Below are 21,244 nucleotides of genomic sequence, written 5' to 3'. Positions count from 1 at the left end.
TTACTTCCATTTTTTGCATGCTAAATAAAATTGATTTTTGATATTAAAATCGAAAAATATGGACCAAGTGATTTTTTCCAACAATGAACACTCATTTTCCATTCAAATTGAGTGGGATTTGTGTCACCTCTTAATGCAAGATAGTTGCATGAACTTGTTGAATAAAAACTAAGTGATTGTCAGCTGAGTGGGGAGGCATGCATTCTGAATTTTTGCTGAAAATCTATTGAAGAAATGGTTCTTCAATACTAACACCAAAAACCAGTTTTTTCCAAAAAATTCCCTCAAATTTCAGCTCATTTTAAAACCTTACATGGCTCACGCATGCTCATAAAAATGGATTAACAACGGTCAATCATTCGGTTATAATCCCCACGTAGGAGGTGTTCCGTAAACCGTCAACTTAAATACCTCTAGCTTTATATATGATTATAGACTGGTTGAGTTTGTAACCAAATTTTACAAGATAACAACCTATTTTAACTATTAAAACAAGTTTTTATTTCTTGATCTAGGTGAGCATGTTTTTTATCTTTGTTATGGATTTTAAATATCTAACCCAACTTTTATAATAATTATAAAATAATAGACATGCTAATCATCCATAACATTCATCAAGCATTTCAGGATTTAATATGAAACTTTATATTAAATACTTTAAACCATAAACATGCATACTATATATCATAACTATTTATAATATATTTTTTGTAACGACCCGACCCCATAGAACTTAAGTAGGCCGTTACTAAATACATGCATGCATGGAACTTGAAATGACACTCCTTTATGGTGAACTAAATATTAAATAAATAAGGTAAGTGCAAAAGGCTTTCATTAAATTCAAATATTAAAAACAACAATAGGGTACCCATAAATCATAAATGATAATAAATAAGTCTGAAAACGATTCTTAATAGAAAGTTTCAAACATCAAAACTGAAAGTTAAAAAAAACATGAAAAAAATCTAAATCTCATGAGCGGAAGCATAAAACTAGTCCCAGTGGCTCGATCACGAATTCCGCTTGTCCATCGCTTGTGCATCTCTACCCATACCTGAAACAACAACATGAAAAAGAATGAGTATAAAATACTCAGTAAGTAACCCCACTACTGGGGTCAGGTTAGACATCTATGTTCTATAGATGCCTACCTCTGGTGGAACATATAAACTGTCATAGTCCTCATAGGACGCATACATACATGAAAAATTGAGTTCTATCATACTGTAGCTAAATATGCCCACTACCTCCAGTGCATCCCGAAGGAAATACAATATGATGAATCACGAAAGAAACACAAACTGGTGAATCGCGAAGGAAACAGAATATCTGGTGAATCCAGAAGGAAACATAAACTGGTGAATCCCGAAAGAAACACAATATCTAGTGAATCCTGAAGGAAACAAAAACTGGTGAATCCCGAAGGAAACACAATATCTGATGAATCCCGAAGGAAACATAAACTGGTGAATCCCAAATGAAACACAATATCTGATGAATCCCGAAGGAAACACAAACTGGTGGGCATTCTAACTAATCAGTAAAATCACTATCACAATCTCGACATCAAAATCTCAACATGGTTCTATAACATACATACACATTTCATCATCATGATTCTACAATATACATATAGATTTCTTCATCATAGCTTTACAACATATGTACGTATCTCATCCTTCTCAGATTCAGCAGGATCTCCAATAAAAATAATATACTCAAATCATATTAGTATTCAAACATCTCTATACGCAACTAGCCTTTTAAACTCTCATATCAGTAAGGTATACATAAATATATCCTCAGTAAATCATATTTGTCAATTCCTGACTCCTGTCATTTCAAACCTCAGTCAATGAAGGCAAACATAAATATTATACTAACTAATAATCCTCAATAAATCATAATTATCATTGTCGGGCACTAGGACAGTTCCAGTAGTAAGATTACTTACCTCAACTTGGTAAAAAACGCAAAACAAAATCTCCTTAGAACTTCTTTAACACACTTGAATCAACCTAAAGTTGTGGCTTGGTCCAAGATAAATTCCAATACTCGATTTAATTAGCTAATCTGATCATGAATTAAATCCAAAATCAATAACTTAATTTTCCCACTATTACTCTCAATACAAAAGAATAACCATCCAACAACTTATAAAACTTACCGATCTTCACCCATTTTCTGCAAAACAAAATGGTATCTAGCTTGATGGTCAATGCCTCAAAACTTCCAAACCTTGAATCTAAGTTTCAAACAAAAGAGAGGTTACTAATTTAACCTAAAATTGAAGGGGTAAACTTCACCTTCCAAATTATAAGGAAAAATAAGTCTTACCCAGGGTTTTCCTCAAAATTCTGGCAAAGATTGGGGCAATGGTGGCCGACGGCGCGTCGACTTGTGGCTACCATAGATAGACAACATGTGTTACTGTCAGACGGCATAAATTGTTTAGGCTAGCGGCTGGTAGTGAGGGTCTTGCATGAAGAGGATTTGCAAGAGTGGGAGAGAAGGGGAATTTCTAGTTTACAGATTTTATTCAGCAGCGATTACGAACAAACCAGAGCTTCAAACAACGATCCAACCGTTCAAAATTACACTCTATATGTCTCGAACATACTGAACAAATTTGAGCACGATCCAACGGTTCAAACTCTAGAAATCGACAATTTTGTGGAATTTGTCGCTGAAAAATCGAATTGCTTTCTCCCCAATTTTTGTCCTCTTTTCACACTCATTTAATTTCGAAAAAAACTCAATTATTTTATTTTATCTAAATTTTGAAAAGATAAATAAAATATTTTATCACAATATCTCCAAAATCTCCAAAGATTCTATTAAATTTAGAAATCAATTAACTTTTCAAATTATCTTAATTTAGGCTTCAAAAATCAAAATTAAAGGCATAAGATATCAATTTATACAAATTAAATCCTTACAAATATTTATATCAATTCAAAACCACATGAAATTAATTATCTCTTTAATTTTTTTTTAAGTTGACCCTAAAATCCAAAATCAAAGGGAAGCAAAATTAAGATAATCAGTTCGAATATCTAATCAATTAAATTCAATTTAACCAATAAAAGTTTTTCAATTATTTCAATTTAACCTCAATTTTCCAAATGAAAGGGAAATTTAAACTTAATAATTTTAGATAATTAACTTAAATTTTCCTGAAATTCGGGATGTTACATTTTTAATGCATTCTTCATACTTCCTATGATGAAATTTTAAATCTATATGGCACACTTGAACATGACCTCTTGGACCCGAACCGGTTCACTTGAACCACCAGTCGAGTTGTACGCGGGCTGTCTAGACTGGGATGAGCAGCGTTGCAATGCCTTGGGCTGAAGAAGAACAGCCTTGCGACACTCTGTAGGCAGCGTTGTAACGCTGCCTGGCAGTAGCTTCAAAGTTGAAATTTCGCAGCTAGCTTTCCTTGCTTCTTTCTTCAATTACAGCCTAATTACAACTCTATTGGCTCTAACAAATTTACAAACTCTTAATCATACATTAAGGCCCATAAACAAAGAGCCAATTACAACAATTAACACTTAATTGAAGAGAACAAAAGATGCCAAAACTGAAATTATCCATATCAGCCATCATTTTCATACAACCTATGAAAATCATCCACCAAGCTAAAGTTACCATGAATTGAGTTCTTAAATCATGCTCAGATATCAATTGTTGGAGTTAGCAAGCAAAAAGCGGAAGTAAACAGAATCATTACGCACTCTAATTCATTAATTTTAATAACTAAAAAAGCATGCTCATAAAGAAAAATTAGGGTTTCAATAATATACCTTTGAAGAACTCTCTTCAACATCGAATTCAGCTTCAATCTCCTTAGCAACAAGGTGTAGACCACCAATTGATCTTCTCTGTTATTCTCTTGGACCTTAGATTGGGTGGTAGAACCCAAAATGAGCTAGTGTTTTTGGAATTTTAGAGGGAAGAAACTTGTTCTCAGCTTGAAGGGAAAGAACACCTCATTCAGCAATTGGGGTCTCAAAAAACTGATTGCATGACCTTCAACTCAACTGAATAACTTAGCTTTTATCAATCCCTTTCATGCAATCCAAATGCACAATAAATTGACAGCACCTACTTGAAAGAATTGATGGATTTGGGTGGAATGGTGAGCTTTAAAATGGGAAAAACCCACTAAAATTGGATTTTCCAATTGAATCTCATTTCCTTTTTAAAATTGAATTTTGAATTAAAATAAATTTTTGTATTCATTTTTAATTTTCTAAAAATCAAATGAAAACAAAATTGATTTAAATATTTTTAATTTTCACAAAATTCAAAAAATGCAATTAAAAATAATTCAAATAATTAATTTTAAATAAAATTTATTTAATTAATTAAAATAATTTAATATCCAATATTAAATTATTAAGACACAAATTAAGGTGCTTAATGAGTCCGTTTGCTTCTGCTAATTGCATGCTAACTCCAACATCATATACATTATATTAATTATATCTTATATAATTAATTCTTTTCAATTAATTTGAACAATTCAAATTAATCCAAAATTAATTCGATTCTCATTAATCCTAATTGAGCTAACGAGGGGGCTTTATGGACTTATAGTTTGAAGCTTCAATGGTACTTGATGAATTAATTAAACTCTTTAACTAAATTAATCAACTTTCATTAACTACCGGTCACTCTACTAAGACCGACAGTTGCACTCTTCGCACTAGAGATATATTTTTGTGTCCATTGGATATAGCCAATCAAGTTGACTTTTCATAAATTGCTCGTAAGTACAGTTGGACCAAAATTATCGTTTTGCCCCTATAATTACATCTAACTACTTAAGTACCTGATCCCTCTAATGATCAATTAGTTATAGTCCAACTATAATAGAACCCCTCTTGGGTCAGGAGAGCGTGTGACACCGCATTATTCAAGTTCTTGAATCAGCCCTTAAGGGAGCAATTTATCTACTTGTCCTAACAGTAGGGAAGAAGTGAATCCCTTCTTGCATAGTTTCATTTTCAGCTTTCAGTCAGATGAATCCCTAAAATGGTAGGCATATTGAGTCGGCAAAACTAGCCAATCTCACACATTTAGATCAAAGGACCACTTTCAGAGGCAGAAGTTCACAACTCACTCGAGATTTAGGTCAAGTCACCTACGGTCATCCTGGTGAAATGTAGGTCTCTTCTACCAATGGTGTTATGTAGAAAAACTATCCATTTCGTGGTCCATCTTATACAAATTCTTTGTATAGAATACCCCTACTCACATATTTTCACATGAATGATCAGGACTAGATCACTTGTAGCACTTTACAATAATTGTAACAACTACAAAGCGAGCAATAGTGTCACCAGGATAAGGTACCCACCCTTATCCATCTACTATAGATCATTTAGATTATCACATAAACATGATCCACATGTATGTCTCCACATACATGTTTAAGTTACAACAGATAACCTTGAATCTTAGTTTATTGTTTTTTGGATTAATGCAACTAAATGTCGAATAAAATATCTCTTATTTTATTAAATAAATAAATTGTTTATATAAATACAATTACAAACTACAATACTACAAAATTTCGGGCATCAATCCCAACAGTCAATAGTTCATAAAAAAAACACCTTTAGATCTTCACATTGTCACCATTGGACCCATATACAAGCCTGACATTGGTATTAGATGAAACTAGTGTAAGTATGAAAGTTCGCTCCCCAATACAAGGTATGTGTTAAATTGTAAATTTGTTAAGTGGTTATATTTGTTCCTTGTTTTATGTTTTGGTTAAGATTTAGCTGGATATTTTAGGCTTCTTGTATAACTATTTATATACTTGTATTTCACACTCTTAATCAATGAGAAATACACATAAAAGTTCTCATGGTATCAGAGCCCTACTATTAAATATTAAGTATATTATTTCTATGTCAATTCTGTTTGTCGTTCGCGTTCTCTATCTGCATGCCATTCGTCGTTTGCATCTATCATTTGCCCTCTCTATCCATCGAAGCCATCTACCCAAATCCAGGTCTCTATCTGTCAAAGCCACCTGCCCAGATCTAGATTTCTGTCCGTTAAAGCCATCTGTTCAAATCCAGATCTCTGTTCAGATCCAAATCTCAGCCATTGTCGATTGACGTTTGCCTCCCTGTCCATCGAAGTCATTATATCGAAGCCCACGTCCAGATTGACGATCGCCGACTGCTTTTCGCCATTTTTGCTCGCCCAGATTGACATTTGTCTCGTCTAGATTGACGAGTCGAGTTGTGAAGACAAGCCACGTAAGTCGAGCTAGGTGAGCCAAACCAAGTGAGTCGTGCTGATTCGAGCCAGTTGAGCCGAGGCAAGCCGAGTTAAGTCGAGCCAAGCTAAGCCAAATGAGCTGATCAAGACTAATCTGCCTGTTTCTGTCTAATCTATTTGTTTTTGTTTCTCTTTCTTATTGTAATGGAAAAAAATAACATATTTCGTCCGATCAGTACTATACTGGATATTACCGACTATATTACTTAGGTCTATAAAATGAAAAGCTTCTTGATTGGTTGTAAGTTGTGGTGAGTTGTTACTGGTGATGTCACTAAACCTGTCAAAGGAGCTATTGAAGAAGACAACCAGTTTGTGGAAAGACTAAAGAACTGAAACAACAAGAATCATCAAATAATCACTTGCTTGGGTAACACTTCCATCCTGGCTATCCACACCCAGTTTGATGTATTCAATACAACTAAAGCACTTTGGGATTTTTTTGTCTGTACGGTTCCAAACAGTTGTTCTTGCTCACTATTATTAACTTTATACTACTCTGGTTAGCACGAGTTAGGAGATTGGGCAATCTGTGAATGAGTATCTTGCCATTCTCCAGCCTATTTGGACTCAGTTAGACAAGACTAAGATCAGTTTAGATCACATACGACTTATTAAGGTTCTCATGGGACTTCGTTCAGAGTATGAGTATGTTTGTGCTGCCTTATTGCATCACATTCCTCTACCATCCCGGGATGCTATAATTCTAGAAATTCTCTTTGAGGAAAAGTGGCTTGGGTTTGTCTTCTCACCGTCCCGGATGTTGCTCTCGCAACCACTCATTCATTGTTTCCAACTGAGTCGTATTTTTGCAAGAACTGTAAACAACATGGTCACAAATTTTCTAATTACCCCATCATTGAGTATATGTAATGCCATAAACATGGTCATATTCTGGACAATTGTCCCACCAAACCACCTCGATTTCTAGGGTACATCAATAAATCCAAGAATTCTTTTAAGCATAGTTCTCCATCTAGTTCGGCTGCTGCCACTGCCTCTGATATAGCACATTCCAATACACCGAGTATTCATATCAGTGATCTTCAAGACTTGTTGAACTAGGTGTTATCTTCCAATTCTCTTGCCCTTGCTGTCACACCAGGTACATCTTGGCTTCTTAATTCTGCCTATTGCAATCACGACCTCAATTATGGCCTTATTGTCTTCCTCCACCCCTATAAAATCCCTTCCTCCGGTTCATTTCACTAATGGTAACCACATGTCTATTTCACATATCGAGACTGTTAGTACACCAAGTATTAACCTCTCCACTACTTATCATGTCCCTAACTTGACTTTTAATCTTGTCTCTATTGGACAACTATGTGACCTGGGACTAATTGTTCTCTTTTCTTTTCATGGTTGTCAAGTTCAAGATCTGCGAATGGGTCAGATGGTTGGTATAGGTCGCAAGGTGGGAAGATTATTTGAGCTTACATTCATTCAACCACCTATTCTGCCATCAATTTCTATGGTTGTTACAGATACTGCCATGTACCAATGGCACCTCCGTCTTGGTCATGCGTCATCTGACAAACTTCGTAGCCTAATTTCTGTTGGTACCTTAAATAATGTTTCTCAATTTCGTTCGTTTGATTGTTTACATTACAAACTGGTAAAATAACACACTTTATCTTTTTCTACTTCAACATCGTTATGTGATAAACCATTTGGTCTTATTCATTCCAATATTTAGGGTCATACTTCTACTTCTAAGTAAATGGTTATCGATATTTTGTATTATTTATTAATGACTACTCTCGTTTTACCTAGATATATTTCCTTAGGAGTTGTTCCTCCTTACCTCAAATTTATATTGAATTTGCCAAAATGATTAAAACTTAATTTTCTCAAACCATCAAAATTCTTCGGACTGACAATACAATGGAGTATAAGGACTCTCACTTACTATTTTTCCTTGCCCAACAGGGCACTCTTGTCCAACGCTCGTGTCCATATACTTCTCAACATGATGGTTGGGTTGAACGGAAGCATCAACATATTCTTGATTTTGTCTGTACACATATTTTCTCTGCATCTTGCCCTAAAAAGTTTTATAGTGAAGCTGTACTTACATCTATCTGTGTTATCAATCGCTTTCCCTCTGTTGTTCTTCACAACTTGTCTCCTTTTGAGCGGTTGTATGGTACTTCTCCCTCTTATTCTCATCTCAAAGTTTTTGGTTGTGCATGTTTTGTTCTACTTCATCCTCATGAACATTATAAACTTGAACCTCAGACTTGTTTGTGTTGCTTCCTTGGTTATGGAACTAAACATAAGGATTCCGATGTTGGGATCCCGTGTCAAACCATTACATATCTCTCGCTTGTCACTTTCTGGGAACATCATATGTTTTTTAGCATTTCTTCTTTTCATGCTTCCCTTCTTGGTATCCAGTCATTCTTCACTAATCCTACCACTCCCTACCTAGGAGCCTTCACTTGGTCCTAAATCTCCTATTCAAATCTACCATCTGCTCCTGATGTCGACCCCGACTGTGCACTTGTTCGTCGGTCTACCCGGGTAAGAGAGCTTACTCATTATCTTCAAGACTATAATCGTTTTCCCACTATCATGTCTTTAGTTGAACCTTAATCTTATCATGAGGCTTGCACTAACTCTCTTTGACAGTAAGTAATGGATGAAGAACTTCAAGCTTTAGAAAAGACTCATACTTGAGAGTATGTTGAATTATCTCCTAGTAAGAGACCTATCAGATGTAAGTGGATTTATAAAATTAAAACCCAATCTGATGGATCTGTCGAACGTTATAAGGCTTGTCTGGTGGCCAAAGGGTATTCACAGGAGTATGGTATTGATTATGAAGAAACCTTTGCTCTAGTTGCACGAATGACATCTATTCAGAGTCTATTGGCTGTAACAGCTGTCAGACAGTGGCCTCTTCTTCAAATGGATATTAAGAATGCTTTCCTCAATGGAACTCTGTCTGAAGAAGTCTATATGTAGCCACCACCTGACATCTCTCCCCTGTCTAAGAAGGTCTATCTTCTTCGTCGTGCATTATATGGGCTAAAACAAGCTCCTCGTGCCTGGTTTGCAACCTTCAGTTCTACCATCACCCAGCCTTGGTTTACTTCCAGCTCGCATGACTCTACTTTGTTTACTTGTAAAACTGCCTATGGCTTCGTTCTCCTTCTGTTATATGTGGATTATATGATTATTACTGGTGATGATCCTAATGCTATTTCGGATCTCTGATGATATTTAGGAGAACACTTTGAGATAAAAGATCTGAGACCACTCAGTTACTTTTTTGGTCTTCAGGTCTCATCATGCCCTAACGGATACTACTTATCTCAAGAAAAGTATGCATAAGATCTTTTTGCTTATTCAGGTATCACTGATTCTGCCATGACACCGACATCGTTGGATTCCAATGTTCGTTTAACCTTCTTTGATGGTATTCCTGTTAGGACTGGTGTCCTAAATTTCTTGTATTCTCGTAGTTTGTAAACATTGTATAAACAAATTTTTATTAATAAAATGATTGTAATTTTATAAGCATATACTAAATCCAATGAACTAAAGATCCTACGTTATTTTATGTAATTTAAACAAGTATGTAGAGACATACAGGTGGATCTTGTTTAAATAATAACCTAAACGGTCTGTAGTAGATGGATAAGGTTGGGTACCTTATCCTGGTGACACTACGACTTGTTTTGTAGTTGTTACAATTGTTGTAAAGTGCTACAAGTGATCTAGTCCTGATCATTCATGTAGAAATATGTGAGTAGGTGTTACAAGTGTTGTAAGGTGCTACAATCTGATCCTGATCATTCATGTGGAGACATGTGAGTGGGGGTATTATATACAAAGAATTTTTATAAGACCGAACCACGAAATTATTAGTCACATTATATAACGTCGTTAATAATAGAGACTTACATTTCACTAGGATGACCATAGGTGACATGATCTGAATCCTGAGTGAGTTGTGAACTCCTGCTCATGAAGGCGGTCCTTTGATTTGTATGGGTGAGAGTAGTCAGATTGCCAACTCAATATGCCTATCGTTTTGGGGATCTGTATGACTGGGGAGCTGGGAACACAACTATCAAGATGGAATTCACTCCTTCCCCGATGTCGGGGCAAGTACATACATTGTCTCTTAAGGGCTGATTCCGTGGCTTGAACATAGTGGCCACACCCTCTCCTGGCCCGAGAGGGAATTGATCATAGTTGGACTATGACTTATTGTTCATTAGAGGAATCAATGGTACTTAAGGAGTTAGATGTAACTCCAGGCGCAAAACGGTAATTTTAGCCTAGCTGTACTTACGAGCAATTTGTGAAGGGTCATTGCACTGTTGATTGGTTATATCCAATGGACAAAGAAATTTATCTATAGTGCAAAGAATGCAGATGTTAGTTTTTAGTGGAATGACCGACAATTAATGAACGTCGGGTAATTTAATTAAAGAGTTTAATTAATTTTCCAATTACCGTTGGAGCTTTAATCTACAAGTCCATTAGATCCCCTCTATAGCTCAACGGGGATTTAATTCAGAATTAATTTTGGATTAATTTGAAGTGTTCAAATTAATTGAGGGAATTAATTATATATGATATAATTAATTGAATTAATTATATATGAGAGGAATTTGAATATGATTCAAATACTAATTATATGAATGAGATTCATGTAATTAAATTTAATATAAATATGATTTATATTAAATATTATAAATAAGTTGAGAGGAATTAAATATTTTGATATGATTCAAATATCAATTATATGGATGAGATTCATATAAGTGAATTTAATATAAATGTGATTTATATTAAATCCCATGTATTATTGAGAGAAAATAAAACTATAGGTTATGTTGTATTTGATGCAATATAAAACTATAGGCTATATGTTATATTTGATATAACATATAGTTATTATATATATATATATATATTTTTATTATTAATTTAATTTATTTAAATTAATTTTAATTAGAGGAAGTGAGTTGCAATTCCCTCCCCCAATCTTCCAGTCTTCAACGTGGGTTGTGGAAGAATGAATGATTCCTCATTCATCTTCTTCCACAATTCTCTCTATGTGGGTTCTCTCTGGGAAAAGTTTATAGAAAAGAAAAAGAAGAAGAAAAAAAAAATCCTCTCTTCCTCTCCATCCTTCCCTCTTCCAAACCTAAGGCAGAGCTCACACCTCCTATCAATTCTCAAACCCTAAGGAGAATACAAGAGGCTCCGTTCGTTGGTGTTCTTATTGGGATTTCGGATCGTGATCCGTTTGAGGGAATACGTGAAGAAATCTGTTCTTCAATGGTAAATTTGTTTCTTCCCTTTTTAATTAGAAAAACATGCTATAATTTTATTTTTGATTCATAATCCTTCTTACTTTTTTGTTCTATAATTCTAAATTTTCTGGAAAAACAAAAATTGGGACAATCCCCGTTTTCCAATGCGGAAATCTTCATTGGTTTTCGCTTCAGTTCTCCTCAAGGATCCAACCCTATATAGGCAACTAGTTGGCAACTTATCTATTTAACTGTAACTCGTCCAGACAGTGCTTATGCAGTTCATATTGTCAGTTAGTTCATGTCTACTCCTCGTACTATCTATTTCACAGTTGTACTTCGTATTTTACGTTATGTTAAAGGTACATTAGGGCATGGACTTCAGTTCTCCTCTCAATCCTTCTTGGTTCTATTTTGGTATTTTGATGTTGATTAGTCATGTGATCTTATGGATAGACGATCCACCACATGTTACTGTTTTTATTTGGGTGATTCTCTCATCTCCTAGCGGAGTAAGAAACAAACAGTTGTTTCTTGTTCCAGTACTGAATCGGAATATCGTGCATTTGCTAATGCAACTTTAGAGGTTTTATGGTTGCGTTGGTTCTTGGCTGACATGGGGGCTCCTCAAGATTCTGCCATTATTCTTTATTGTGATAATCATAGTGCTATTCAAATAACACATAATGATGTTTTTCATGAACGAACAAAGCACATTGAGACTGACCGTCACTTTCTCTGCCATCATCTCCAGAGTTCTACCCTGCATCTGCAATCTATATCTACAACCGAGCAACCGACAGACGTCTTCACCAAAGCCCTCTCCTCTTTCCGTTATCGTCAGCTACTGTGCAAACTCAAGCTGGTCTCTACTCCACCTCCTTGAGTTTAAGGGGATGTTAAATTGTAAATTTGTTAAGTGGTTATATTGGCTCCTTGTTTTATGTTTTGGTTAAGATTTAGCTGGCTATTTTAGGCTTCTTGTATAGCTATTTATACTCTTGTATTTCACACTCTTAATCAATGAGAAATACACACAAAAGTTCACAATCTAAAAATTATTCATGTCCAAACTCGATATTGCTTGGTATTTATATTTACTTAAGCATCAAAATGTTGGACAAAACACACACCGACTTAAAGTCTTATGTTATGCAAGCAACATAGGTTATCTAAAGTTCATATAATCTTACTTGTCTCAATACCAAATTAAGCTTATGAATGATTCTTCCTTTAAAAAAGATTATGAAAGATTAACGTGCCTTTAATATGAAAACTGTATTGCTTAGATGATATGATTCAGAGGTATGGATTTAAATAGATTATGAGTTTAATTTTTAAGGAAAAATAGATGATGACTTTATTTGATTTCTAAATAAATAAAATTATGCATACACAAGCAAAATAAGAAAAGGCTCAACAAGTTAAAAGGAAATGTGATATATATATATATTAGAAAAAGATGGACATAAATAAATACAAACCACCGATGTAACATAAAATAGGCCATCGGATCAGGATCCACGTCCACCATAATTTCTGACCTGTCAATGGAGATACCTCGCTGAATTTTTATTAAAATTATTGCTATATTTTTTAAAAGAGATAACAACACATAACACACTATTAAAAGATCCTAATTTTAATTATATCAATCTTTTTTATTATTTTCACAAATATCTAAGTGGATTGGTTAATTATACAAAAATTAGGATTCAATTAACTTTCCATCCCCAACCTACAATTATACTTCTTATATTAGATGACTGGAGAGATAAAATGTATTTATGATATTTTTCTATATTTACGAAGCATCTTCAATGTTGGAGAGAAAAAATATATTTATTATATTTTATTAATTACTTGACATTTCTTTTCATTTTCAATTAGAGAGAGAAAATGCACTTAATATGATTATATTTTTTTATTTAATATTTAGATGTATTAAACAACTGTTTTTTAAATGTTTGCAAATGTTCTAATCGATATGTGAGATGTACTATAGTATATAAATAAGAAATTAACTCAATATTCAACATAAATTTCGACATATTATAAATTTCTTTTATATTATAGTATGTATAATCCCAACAAATCAAAATTTAACAACATCTCCCTAACAGAAGTGTAGTTCAAAATTAATTTAACAATTTCAATATATCACAGTATATAAACACTCAACGTTCAACGTAAATCATGGTATATATCATAAATTCCATTTAATTAATCATAAATTCCAATACATTCCATTTAAGATTTAAATGTACTTATTAAATATTTTTAATCGGTTGAGATTTTTTTCCATTTGAAATTATTGTGATTTTTTGTCCCTAGTTTGACTTCAAACATATATATATTCCGATATAGGGTTGGCAACGAGGCCAGCCCCCATCCTCGGCCCTGTGGGGGAAATTCCCCCCATCCCCGTCCCGTCCCCGCCAGTTGAAGGCGGAGACGGGGGCGGGGATTCCCCGTCGGAAACGGGTCCTCGCGGGGCCCCATTCTCCGTTTTCCTGCGGTGATTCCCCTACTAATTCCCCGCGGAGAATCCCCTATTAGATCCCCGCAACCATTTTCCATTTTTTCTTTTAATTTTTTAAGTTTGGGCTTGACTTTTGGGCTTAAATTAGAATTTATATATTCAATATTGGGCTTATAATACTATAAGTCTATAGTATACATTATAAACATACATATAAATAAGCTATTTTATATATTATAAATATATATTTATAAAATATTAAAAATATAACTATATAAAATTGGGGTCGGGGCGGGGATACCATCCCCGTCCCCAGACGGGGCCCCGAAAAAATTCCCCGGTTTGACGCCATCCCCGATCAAATTGGGGATTCCCTGCCCGATCAGGGAGGGGCCTCGCGGGGACCCGACTCCGCGAGGAATTTTTCCAACCCTATTCCGATATATCTGTATGTACGTTTGTTTATTTGAAATATGATGATTTATATTGTGATATAAATGAAATTTATGATATATTGTGGTATATTGAAGTTGTTAAATTAATTATGAATTATACTTCTATTAGAGAGTTGGTAAATTTTGGTTTATTGAGATTATATATATTGGTTAAAACATTTGCAAAACATTTAAAATAATGGTTCAAGATATATTTAAAATAATCACGAATCCATCGAAATTAAGAAACATAAAATGCTTAAGTGAAAAATAGAATCATGAATGCATTTTCTTTCTCTAGTTGAGAATGGGAAGAAATCTCAAACAATTAATAGAATATAATCAATACATTTTTCCTCTCCATATGGAAAAGTATATAATAAATACACTTTCTCTTTCTAATTTTCTCTCTCCAATTGCCCACCATAAAAGGGTATTTTTGTCCGAAAATAATATTAAAATCCCTTATATAAAAATCTCCAATATTTAGATATTTATAAAAATAAGTTTTCAAAATGGATTAAATCTATAAAAATTTTAAAATAAATAAATTCAAAAAAGAATATCTCCTTAGATACATGGGCCTGGACCCAAACGATATCGAACATAAGGTTCATCTGGGTGGGAAGAACTCTGGCCCAAATGCATTTTACGAAGAAGGTTTCTTTTTTCAATGATATTGTGATGAAAAAATGTTTATAATTATAAAATCAGTGTATTTTTCAAACCATATATAAAAGTATGGTTGCTTTGATTAGAGTATGGAAGTAAGGTTTGAAATATCAAGGTCTTGATTTATGAAAATATCGACGACAATATCGATATCAATGGAAGTTTCAGAGAAAATTTTAGAAATTGATGAAAATTGTTATAATTAGTTCATGAAATTTTGATTGTTGTTTAATTAGACTATATTTTACCATTTTTAATCACAAATTTTATAAAGTAAGACAACATTTAGATGTCGATTGTAAATGTCAATATAAATAGACAACATTTAGATGTCGATTGTAAATGTCAATATAAATAGACAACATTTAGATGTCGATTGTAAATGTCAGTATAAATAGAGGTGTACACGAGTTGGATCATCAGTTTTTTTTTTTTTTTTAATCGGACTGTGATTGAGAGGAAGAGTGTGAGTTGATGCCATGAGTGATCGATGGAACTATTGAGCATGAAGTTAAAGGGAGTGACGAGTTATCAGGAAAGATTAAGAGGGAGAGGGACACGACCGTGAGAAAGATTTTGAGAGATTGAGATCGAAGCCTGAGAATGTGAGACCGTGAGAGTTGATATTGGGAGTGAGGGATTGAGAGTCTGAGTGAGAAAGATTCTAAGAGTGGGAGGAATACCATGAGAGACGAGATTGAGAGTAGGCTAAAATGTAGATTGATGGCAACTTGGCAAGAGGCGATGGCGAGAGCGATGAGAGTGTGAGGCGATGGGCCGATGGCGACTTGGCGAGCGATTGAGAAGAGAAATATTCTGACAAATATTTAACGTTGAGATTGAGAGCCGAGAGAGAGACATTAAGTGTTGAGCATGAAAGAGATTTAGACTAAGAGAGAGAGGAGGCGTTGAACATTGAATGTGAACGAGATTCAGGCTGAGAGGGAGGTGGCGGCGTGAGGTGTGAATGAGAAGGGAACATGAAAACCTAGGTTACTTAATTTTAGGGTTTATATGTATATTACTTTTTTTTTTTTTAAAAAAAATAAGTGTCTAGGTCGAGTTGGGTCAGCCCGAAAATTATTTTTCTGAACCTGAGAACTGACTTGCAATTTAATTTTTAATTTTTTTCAACCCAACCCAAAAAAAATCTAACCCATGATTGGGTAGTCGGGGTTGGTCGAGTTATCGAGTTTTTTGAATACCCTAATGTTGATGTGAGAGTAGAAGTTTAAAAAAGAAATAGAAAAATAATTATAAAATAATATAAAGTTTAGGTAATATTTTTAGGTGAAATGATGTGAAAATTAGGAAAGTTTTGGATGGTTAAAAAAAAGAAACTCACGTCAACTCAATTTTGAGGTAAAATGATGTGAAAATTTAATTAAAAAAGTTTGGATGAGGTTAAAAATATATATATGCTATTATTTGTGGGTTTTTTTTTTTTTAATTTATTCTTTAGAAATGAAAGTTTTGTGTAAAGCTAAAAATTAAAACAAGTTGGAAATTAGTTTAACTCTTTGTCGAAAATAACATTGGCGTGTGAAACTATAGAATTGTGTATAATCATATCATAAAATTGAAAATAACGGACATGTGAAACTATATGAAATTTTCTCGAAATTTCGAAATTTCTCGAAATCTTAAAATTTTGTTGGAAAATCAGAATATTCTTGAAATATTTTTGAAAGTTTGGAATTTCGAAATTTTTTTTTGAGAAATCAAAATTGGAGGAAAAACAAAAGTTTCCTTAATCAAAATTTCAAATTCATTGAGATCTCGAAATTTCGATGAAATTATGACATTTCAATGGAAATTTTCATGCATAGAACAAGTAAAATATCATAAAAAAATCAATAAACCTATGACAATACTTCAAATCCACCATAATTTATTTATTTATTATTACAACTAATCATCATTCCATTTCACAATGAATTTAAAAGTTACATACGATATTTTTAAACGATCAAACATGAAAATCAAAATTATATTGGTTGGCACTTGTATCTTGTTCACATTAGACTTTGTTGTAGATCTCTAATGACTTTGATTTTCGATTTTCTTCTTCCTAGTCTGGTCTTAAAATATTCTAAGCTGACTTGTATAAGTGATTTTTGCACTGATGTGGTGTTGAATTTATCACATTCTGATGTTTTAATTAGTATAAGGATTAACTAATTCAACTAATCACAAAAGAAGTAAGATCGAGTCTATCATTTAGAGATTAAGTGGTCCAATAAGACTATTTATAATAAGGGTGACTATTCAAACCGCAAAAACCGAATTGTTTCTAAAAATCAAATCGAACCAAACCAAAAATTCAATGAAATAAAAAGTGCAGTTCGATCCAATTTGAAGAAATTTTAAAATTGAATTAATTCGATTTGGTTCAATTCAATTTTGAAAATTGAATTTGAAACCGTTGAACCATTGTAACTAATATATATATATATTTCAAAAAAAGAGTAAACCAAATTAAACTAAATTTAAAACCGAACTGTTTTTAATTTAAAGAAAAAATCGAATTTAAAATCAAACTTAACCGAACCGTTTTTTAAATTTTAATAATATATATATTAAAAAAATACTGAAACCGAATTTAAAATCGAACCGTACCACACTTGTTCAATTTCACATATAAAATTTCAAAATTTTCGGTTCAGTTCGATGGCGCGTTTCCCCCTAATTTATAAGCATGTTCTTTGACACACGACTATGTATGATAGTAGTGATGTCAACGATACTCTTTGGTACTAAAGATTGCAAGGTACCAGTTCGGATCCAACTCAATTGATATATATTCATTGACTCAGTTAGTCCCCAAATCTCGAGGCCTTGACGATTTCCTTTTGAAGATGTGCGCTTCTCTATGCCACCTTGTAAAAAAAAAAAAAAAGAAAAAAGAAAGAGGTTTAATCAATTTGTTAATGGTAAAACGATGTTAACACCCTTTTATTCCTCTATCTCTTATTCTTGGTTCATATAGAATGAAACAACACTTACATCTCCAAATAAATTTAATTTAAAAATAACTATTTCCTACTATGAATGCAAACAACTATTTACTTGATTCATCATATTGAAACAAATTGTACACTACAATATCAAATTCATTTAAAACCTATAAGAAAAACGAGTCTTAATACAAACAAATCATTATGGACAAATAGTCTCTTCACATGAAGAAACACTCTAAAATAGTAACTTATAGAGATGGTTATAAATAAATTAGTCACATTATTCAACAAAATAATCTTTAAAAAAGACAATTCATCTTGGTATCCTAAAAAATCCTTTATTTTTTGTCGTAATGTTTAAAGATATTTTTATATTTCGATTTATTTGTATATACATCGAATATAAGCTAATGGTGAAAGTAGATACGATAGCTTCCATAAAACGAACGGTTTGATTGTACTCCACCCCACATTTGTCAAATATAATATAAAGTGTTTCAAAAAGAAGTTATCATGAGAAATACCATAAATGGAAAATAATTGAGAAACTTGATGTAATAAAGAAATGAGAATTAATTAGGCTAACAAATAGGCATAAAGGCTGAATTAATAATAGAAGAGGAGATTAGTATGAGAGATGAAGAGAAAGGACTCAAAAACAGCATTTTTGACATAGGGTTTGGGTATTTGGGTTTTGGCTCTTTGGCTTTTCTCAGATCTAAGTGTTCTGTAATTTCGAAAAGCCAACTCCTGTATTTGTCTTATGCTATTTGTCTGCGAGCTTATGGGGGCATTTCTATTACCATTTTCTTCTCTCATTACTCTCAATTCTCAACACCAAACCTGGAAATGCCACATCCATCCCCATTTTTACGTCTGTCCTCTCTTCTCTTCTCTTTCCTTTTTATTATTTCACTCAATCACAGCTTTTCCTTTTATTGGTCATCTTCTTCTCTCCTACAATTCAACCCCAATCCTTTTCATTTTCATGTATCATAATGAAGATGTAATCAGACGGATAATACACAAAGTTAGAGATTTAATTTATGTCGTCTTATAAAGTACACACCCAAACCGGATACAGATCTAATTAACCAAAAAAGAAAGAGAAAAAGAAAACAACCCCAGATCAAATCCAAAACACATTGAAAGGGAAATTTCAATTGCCAAACTTGAAACCAAATTGGTTAAATGGACTGAATATGCCACAGCCACACCACTCATCTGCTGCCTCTGTTGCTGAAATTCATCTTCTCGTAGTAACGAATTGAGAGAAGGGACAGCGAGAGATGGACCTCATCCTTCCCCCACCGGGCTGGCGGTTTCGATCCAATCATCGCTGGAAACGGAGACCAAGACGCCGACGAGGAAGAGGACGCCGACGAAGATGTGGAGGAGGAGGAAGACGAGGATTGGGGCTTGGTGAGAGGCCAGATGAAAAGAGAGTGAAGGCGACGGAAGCCACCGAGGGCCAGAACTACAGATCGGAGTTGTTGGTTGCCGCAGCCGGTGTTGGCCCAGTGTCTGGTGCAGATCAGCTCCCAAAGCCGCTCATCTTCAGCGGTTTTGTGCCATTGCTTGCTCACACACGCCGCCATAGCCAGAGTCCTGGCATCCACATGCTTAAAAACCTCGAACAGCAAATTATCATCCAAATTCATAAATCCAGTCCTGTCGGAAGGGTCTCCTCCTCCGGCACAATCTTGGGTCTCCGCCCTAGGTTTCTTCCCCGTCTTCCGATCCCCATCCCCATCTGGAACAACTCGCTTCATCTCCAAACAAATTGCAAATCCCCTTTATCAGTCTATCTAATGAAAAGAAACGGTGAAATTGAGAGACAAGTTTAGAGGATTGACAGAAACCATTGTGGGTCAGCTTTAATTGTGACCATAAAAGCTAATAATGATGGAAAAGAAAGGAAAAACAGGGAGGGATTGGGGAAAAAAGAGGAGAATTTGAGGGAGAAAGATAAGGAAGAAATGGGAAATTGGGTATTGAGGATTGAGGATTGAAAAAACGATAGTTGGGTTTAGAATTGGGGGAAGAGTGGTTAAGACTTAAAGCATAAGTTTTGAAGGTTTACGAAGAGGACAAGATGAGAATTGAATGCACTTGGATGCCTTTTTTCTCCAAATTGACCAACTGTGTCTTCGCCTTGTGTCTTCTTCTTATTATCACAATTTTTCATCTTCCCCCTGTTTGTTTTCACGGACAGTTTAGACCTCACCCCTGCTTTAACGCTTATTCTCCCCTCTTATTCCTATGCCCCTGTTTGGATACACCTCCAACAAACTTTATTCTTCTTTTTCTATTTTACTTATTTTACAATATAAATCATATTGGATCATGTTCATCCCAAACCAAATGCATTTTTAAATTATTATTTCTTTTTCTCTAATTCTCCATTTACCCTCACCGGCTCTCTAGCATCCCAATTTTTTTACGTATATCTAAACATAATTATCTTTAATATTTGGGTTTATTTTTAAATTTTGATGCTAAAATTGAATTATTTTGTTGAGATAATTCAATTTAAATTTAGCATGATAAAGATTTAGGTTTTCTGTTTAAAGTAAAAAGATTAGAGAGATTGGGAGGTTTGAGATTTAATTTAGATTTAATTGAGTTGGTTTATATTATATGGGCTTGGCTTAGTTTAATTTGAAATTTAGAAAGGAGAAGGGAAGATGTATGGATATTTGATTTAAATTCAATTACGGTTATATATATATACTCATTTATTTATTTTTTTTTTTTAAAAAAAGGAATTAAGTTCACTTTGGTTCTCGTGCACCCATCCATTCTTCTTCTTCGTGCAAGATTGCTAGCTCCCTCTCTCTCTCAACAATATGCGTTCATGTTGGGGTTGATGCCCTAAATTTCGTTGGGTCCTGTAGTTTGTAAACACTTGTATGAACAAACACTTTGTGATTTATAATATATGATATTTTATTCACTTTAGTCTATGAAATATGAGATATTTTATTTTCATTAACCGCAAACCAATAAATTAAGATCCATGGTCATCGTTGTAACTTAAGCATGTATGTGGAGACATATAAGTGGATCGTGCTTCAAGTGATAACCTAAATGGTATGTAGTATATGG

At 33.8% G+C, this 21,244-nt stretch overlaps 1 protein-coding gene across 1 annotated transcript; it reads right to left on the bottom strand.

Annotated features, from left to right (window-relative positions):
• Nucleotides 1–19,155: 19,155 nt before the first annotated feature.
• Nucleotides 19,156–20,537, bottom strand: LOC120087323 (F-box protein GID2). Its single transcript, XM_039044302.2, has one exon. It carries the CDS (start codon nt 19,906–19,908, stop codon nt 19,357–19,359), a length of 552 nt encoding a protein of 183 aa, XP_038900230.1. The 5' UTR covers nt 19,909–20,537; the 3' UTR covers nt 19,156–19,356.
• Between the last annotated feature and the right edge of the window lie 707 nt (nt 20,538–21,244).

This window comes from Benincasa hispida, chromosome 9, assembly GCF_027475165.1.
Source record: "Benincasa hispida cultivar pf3 chromosome 9, pf3_genome.v1.1, whole genome shotgun sequence".
Classification (NCBI taxonomy): Eukaryota; Viridiplantae; Streptophyta; class Magnoliopsida; order Cucurbitales; family Cucurbitaceae; genus Benincasa; species Benincasa hispida.
Note: the sequence above shows the minus strand (reverse complement) of the source record. Positions and strands in the feature narration are given on the sequence as shown.